The sequence below is a fragment of the Notothenia rossii genome, assembly GCF_949606895.1.
Source record: "Notothenia rossii genome assembly, chromosome: 1".
Taxonomy (NCBI): Eukaryota; Metazoa; Chordata; class Actinopteri; order Perciformes; family Nototheniidae; genus Notothenia; species Notothenia rossii.
This window is the reverse complement of record NC_136912.1, coordinates 19,490,250-19,496,783: the sequence shown is the minus strand read 5'-3', so window position 1 is coordinate 19,496,783 and position 6,534 is coordinate 19,490,250. Positions and strand designations below refer to the sequence as shown.

Sequence of the window (6,534 nt, the reverse complement as noted above, 5' to 3'; positions counted from 1 at the left end):
GATCAAGAAGGTACACATTTGCTTTTTTTTTTATTTAATCAAGGAAATCTTTCTGTGAGTTGAAACTTTTTCCATCAGCGATTCTTTATAACGCTTGTCTGGTACTGCACAAATATTCAATTATGTCTTCCTCAACTCTGAGCTGCTGCAGACGGTCAGGGCCAAACTCTGTGCTGTACTCAGATGGTCCTTTTTTTACCTTTCTAAAACCCTCCCTGTATCTCTGATAATTTCTTTGTCGGCATCGCACTTCAAGCTTCCCATTCATTTCTTCTGCTTTTTTGCTTGCCTTTGTTTTTTACAGAGTTGTTCTTTTTTAAAGAACTGATTCCCTAATTGAAGATTGTAGGTTATATTCAGAGATGGCAAAAGTACACACATCCTTTACTTGAGTAGAAGTACATATACTGGTGTTTAAAAATACTCTGGTAAAAGTAAAAGTACTGACTTAACTTCTTTACTCAAGTAAAAGTAAAGAACTATGGGCTTCGAAATGTACTTAAGTAAAAAGTACCCATAACTGTTTTAAAGAGTAACTGACCTCCCTTTATATGAATAGAACAATAATGTAATTGATAGCTAATGAATGTTTCGATGCTGAACAACGGCAAAATGACAACGTTTTCATTGGTCCCTCTTCTTTAGAGAACACAAGGAAATGATGGATACACGGATCGTGTTGAAATCAATAAGCACACAATGACTCTAAATAATTATGATCACGCCAACAAACGCAGATTAAAACTAAAGTAACAAACCTGTTTTGAAAATGTAAGAAGCAGAAAGTACAGGTATTTGTGTTAAAAATGTAAGAAGTAAAAGTAAAAACTCGTCTGAAAAATAAGTAGTAGAGTAAAGTACTAGTATTTATACTCCACAACTTCCCACCTCTGGTTATATTTAGTGAGTTCTAATTGTAAGGCACAGGCATGTATGTGTATATGTCACTGCTGGATTTGAAACACAAGAGGGCAGCATTGCTTATAGGAAAATGTGGATGAAACTTCTCACCTAAGTCACTACCATGTACGTATGTGTGAACTAATTCAGGTTTGTTCATGTACCCCAGCTTCAGAAATGAGCCTGTGAGGGGATAAGGACTGGGGTCAGATCAGGAGGAAGGTATTCTTGGTACCATTTTACATTAGACTACCCTTATAAATGATTCATAAAGGGTTTAAGGTTTTGAATTAGGTTGTAAACACTTTATGAACCATTTATAAACCAGTTCAAACATAGTTTTCACACATCAACACAGGCTCACTATTTGGCAAGATGACTAAGCCTTATATTGGCTACTCAGCGAGAATCAACTTGAACAACAGATACCAAGGATGCTGGCTGATGAAGAAGACGAAGTTAAGCTAGGTAGCCAATATAAGGCTTAGCATTACAGATACATGTGGGCTCACTATTTGGCAAGCAATCGGTCACAGTTGCCCTGTTTATCTCATGTCTTATAAAAGCTTATTAATGATTTATAAAGTGTTCACAACCTGATTAATTAATTAATTACAAACTATTCGTAAACCCTTTATAAGGGTAGTCTTATTGTAAAGTGGTACCGAATTCTTAGGAAGAGCTCCACCAGGAATAACACATCCATGGCTCTAATTATAATCATTGTATTGTTTAATTATTGTTTTACAAAGATATGACTTTGATCTTAAACCCATTTTCTTTTAAACTAATAGGATTTCTCTCTCAAGATGAATGCCTCTGGTCAAATATAGTACATTTAAAATCTGTGTTCATCCAGCATATATTATCAACCATGGCTCAACATAGTGGGTTCTTGGTATTGGGCCACTAATGATTTGGACTCAAATAGACTTCAAAAGCATGTTATTCACACAGATATGAATACTTTTGTTGATTTTAGAATTAAGATTGGTACATCTTCAATTTTGGTGCCCACTTTACTTCTGTTTTAACCTTTTTCATAAACATACTGTAATTCCTTACAAGCTAGATGCGTATTAATCCGAAGCAGCTTTAGTTCGACCAACAAGGCAGAATATGGTTGACTTCATGAGGAACTGAAGAGAGGGTTATCTGCTTTAAAGTTTTGACCTTGACTTTTTGAGACCATTTTTCAGAAGCACCCTCTTAGCTACCAACTTTGAAAAGCAGACCCAGACATGTGTGTTAAATCAAGCAGCACTCTAGGACACTTGAGAGACAGAAGAAAGCCCAAATGTATCTTGTTAAATTCATATAGTTCTGAGATAAACTACATTTGGACATCTGAAGCTGAATTATCTGGCGCAGCTGCCTTGTCACGACATTTAAAGCACCACTGCTTCTCATTAATGAGTATCTGTAATTATGTGAGACAGTCAGACACTGTGCTGCATGAAAACTCCCATTCAACCATTAAAAGGAAGTCTGTGCTATAAAGACTACTTCCAGGAAAGTTTGACTAAAGGTGTTTACTTCTACAGTTTCCATTATTAGACTATACAATATTTGATACACACATTGCTTCAGCTGTAACACCTAAATGCACTGTTGAAATTGAAGATGCATGGACATTTTGCAAGCAGAGAAGTTGATAAATGTCTTAAATAGTAATCAACATTTGTTGATTAATTATTGAAATAGTAACAATAATAGATCTATGTTTGAAGTAGTTATCCTAACATAATGAATGACATACCAGTTAAACTATCGAATGGATTGAAAATCCAGTTTCTGCTGCTCCAGTAGGAACAAATGCAAACTGCACAGTTTTTACAGTTCTTTTTTTAGAAACAAGGCCTGCTTCTCCACAAGTGCTAGGAAACGGCTTGTAGCTGCCACATTTCTGCCGCTCTTGGACTACGGGGATGTTGTGTACATGAACGCCTCAGCTCACTCCCTTCATCTGCTGGACGCTGTTTACCATGGGGCTCTGAGGTTCATAACCAACTGTAAACCCCTCACACACCATTGCACGCTGTACTCTTTAGTCAACTGGACATCACTATCAATACGCAGATCACTGCACTGGTACAAAGTCATCTATACCACTCTGCTTGGACTGCTGCCCCTCTACATATCCACTTACATATCACACAAACAGTACAGCTAGACTACGATCTCAAAATTACATCACTCTGTCCGTCCCCTCAGTAGGCTACGCACGTTGCTTGGGAAAAAAGCCATATCATACTCTGCCCCCTCGACCTGGAACACACTTCAGCAGGAACTTAAGCTGTCCAGTTTGATACCCATCACAGATTTTAAACTCATTTAAAAAAGGCTGGAGAAATCATCTGTGATTGTTTGCACCTGCAATATCTGACTACTTTTTACGATGTTTTATTTGATTGTTGCCTCTGTGTTTAGTGTCCTGTCCGTCTGTAACTGTGTGTGGTGGTGTTACCACTGAACAGGTCTCTCTTGAGAATGAGACCTTGTGTCTCAATGAGATTCACCTGTATAAATAAAGGTTAAACAAAAAAATGAATGAACAAATTCAGATAATTAACGTTTTGCGGCATATCATCACATTTCAAATCACAATGAACATTGCAAATGTTGCCAATAATCAGTAAGGGGCTGTTGTTAGACAGAAGAGATTGCTACTAGCTTTTGGAAGAGTTAGTACCTGCATAAAGCTCTCTAAAGACTCCTGTGAACAGAAAGCTACTCCCCGTCTGTTCATTTATACATGAGCTAAGTTCTCCAACATAGCAGCTGTTTTCCTTGCTGTATATCTTGTCTCTTTCGCTCCTTTTTGTTCACACTCTCTTCCCTCATCTGCCTCCCATGTCACAGCTCTTAGCTGATGTTAGCACATGCATTACCAAAGCAGCCACATCGAAGCTCTTTTTGTCCAATAAGCTGAATTTAATGGAAATTCTTAAAGGTGTCTAACAACAAAATATCCTTTTCACTCATGTAATGTAAGTTTTAGGGAGATTGCAACATATTTTTTAAATGTGTATTGATTTATCTACTTGTGTAATTGTGGGACCTAAATGATCCATTTTGATTTAATTTTGCAGCATTAATATTCATACTTTAAATATTGAAGAAAGAAATAACCATGTTGTTCAACTCATACATTTATGCAAATAGGATATACATTGCATCTCTTAACAGCTTTATGCCTTTAGGTCCTTATATTCTATGAATTAATGTGCAACAGATCAACAATGCAGTCTCCACATTGTTTTGTGTTTGAACGATTATCAGTAAGAGACGTACTTCCAAAATGTCCATAAAACTTGTTAAAACTTGTTTTTCCTAAAGACCACATGAAAATACATAACCTCAAAATTATTTGTGCTGTTCTCTGAACATCTTGTTTTAGTTCCAGACTCTTTAACTTAGACCCAACACTGTGTAGGAGTCAGTAAAAGACCCCCAGGGTTAGATATATCAACTGGCCATATTGTTTCCATGGCAATAATAAGGTACCTGGGGGAGTTTCACTAGAAGGATACTGATCAACCTACACTATACAACACCACCATCACACATTTTCCCCTTATACATGGCCTCCACCCAACTATTAGTTTTGTTTGATGTCTCTGGAGGTAATAGGTAGGTGTGTGTCTGAAATGGGGCCCAATCATTTGGGGGATTGTAGCAGCAGACTGGAGGGGACAGTTTGTATTCCCTCAAACAACATGGAATTTACAACCTCCGACACTCCCTCCTTTCTGAGCCTTTAAGCAATTTCACTGTTAAAGCTGCTTGTGTGGCACAAGATGAACTAGTATTTATAACATGAAAGGAGAATACATTTAAATTGGACCCCATGGAGGAAATGAACAGGGAAAAAAGTGGTGAATTGCCTCTTTCATAGATGTCTTATTATGCACCCTTCATAAAACATTTAAATTCGAATTAATCCCTTTCTTCTTTCACACTTTTTCTTTCCTTTTGAGGTTTTTGTATCTGTTACAAAGACCTCCCCCATTTAAAAAAATCTATAAATCAACAAAAAAAATCGTTAACTTTTACAATCAAAGGGTTTATTAGTGACTGTTAAAACATGTTGACTTAGCATATTAACATTTATGACTACAAACATTATATCTCATTAGAAGGTCCAACACCCATCTCACTTTATTCATGGTTTACCAACATAAAAAATTCCTCTTTTGAATTTTAATTGCGTTTACTGATCTGTAAAGCACTGACAAATGATTTATTTACCCAAAGAAAATCCTTATTTAAAAGCTGCGATGTGGTAACAATGTAACATTTTAGACAGGTGTGGTACGTTACCATAATTATACAACATTTCAGCATCATGCACACATGACCCACAGCATCTGAGCCAGTGACAGCCAGCTGTTCAGACAGGGAGCCCGGAGTTCCTCGAAACCCCTGGGAGGGAGTGTCTGGTGATCCCTCCTCACCGCCGAATCTCTCGCTCCCTCCCCTCTCTCCTCCCCCTCCCTCTCTTCGCATCTCTGTTTTGCCTGGACTGAGGGACGCATGCGGCTGGATCAGTGTCCCCGCGTCTCCCGGAGCGGAGCCAACCATCCCACCCCAGACGGCCGGAGTGTTCCCCTCCGCCCTCTTTGAAGATTCATCAGACGGCTTTCCCCGCGCTTTACCGCCGAGCGTCAGAGAGCAGCGTGCCAGGTATCATGACGCACCACAAAATTGGGCACTTGCTTGGACTTCTCTCCCTTGAGTCTTGAGACATGCGGAGGTGCCCATGCTGTTTAAGTCTTACCGGCATACGATACTTTTGCAGCCATGTCTGTCATCTCTGATTCTGTCCTACGTTTTATGTTGTTGTCAGTGTTTGATGATGTCATTATTTATTTCAGATGGATCCTTACTCTGTCACTGCAGCGTCGCATCACTCCAAGTGAGAAGACTCGCTCTGCAAATGCGCTTGAACAAACTTGGACCGCTGCCTCTGTCCGTTGCGAGCAAATCCAATCCAGGCTCGTCTCCAGCTCTGCAAACCTCTGTCTCTGCTGACTAACGATGTGGAGGACAGTGGTGTGACACTGCAAGGAGACTTCACAGCCCAGAACTATTACCTAACTATTCCACATAAACTTTTTAAAGCGCTATCTTTGAGGTGGAAAAAAACTGGAGACCGCACACCTCTTCGAGCGTTTTATCTTTTCACCTGGAATAAACTGACTGTCCAAAATCCAAAATAGATCCGACTCCAAGGGATACGTAAACGAGCATGATGCTCTGCTGTCTGTCGCTGTTAACACACATAGGGAACGGGGTCGGATTATAAACTATGTGGAGTCATTTCTGAGGATTATTGATTCGCTGCTCACCCCGGGTGTATGGAGAAGAGCAGCCCGAGGATGACGGGCGGAACCCGGGAGGCACCTGTGAACTCCTCTCCAGCGGTGGCGTCCAACGCGGAGGGCGAGGAGATCGAGGTTTTGGAAAGCACTGACGTCCTCCCCGTGGCTCAAGAGGACGTAAGTCTAACACACAGTCACCCTAAGTGCACACATGACCACTGATACAGATTCACATTTTCACTATTTCAATTACGCAGCAGGACCTCCACTTTCCTTTGCAATGCATAATATTCAGGCATTACGTTTGATG

At 39.6% G+C, this 6,534-nt stretch overlaps 1 protein-coding gene across 4 annotated transcripts in view; it reads left to right on the top strand.

Moving 5' to 3' along the window:
* Positions 1 to 4,935: 4,935 nt before the first annotated feature.
* The window catches only part of rhbdl3 (rhomboid, veinlet-like 3), a 59,703-nt gene continuing 58,104 nt past the window's right edge, over positions 4,936 to 6,534 (top strand). The window contains exons 1-2 of one of the 4 annotated variants that reach the window (XM_079658449.1): positions 4,941 to 5,586; positions 5,778 to 6,401. In XM_079658449.1, coding sequence (XP_079514575.1) covers positions 6,261 to 6,401 — 141 coding nt within the window. In that variant the 5' untranslated portion in view covers positions 4,941 to 5,586; positions 5,778 to 6,260. Of the gene's footprint in view, positions 6,402 to 6,534 lie in introns of all 4 variants that reach the window. The other 3 variants (XM_079658450.1, XM_079658451.1, XM_079658448.1) reach the window with 3 other exon arrangements.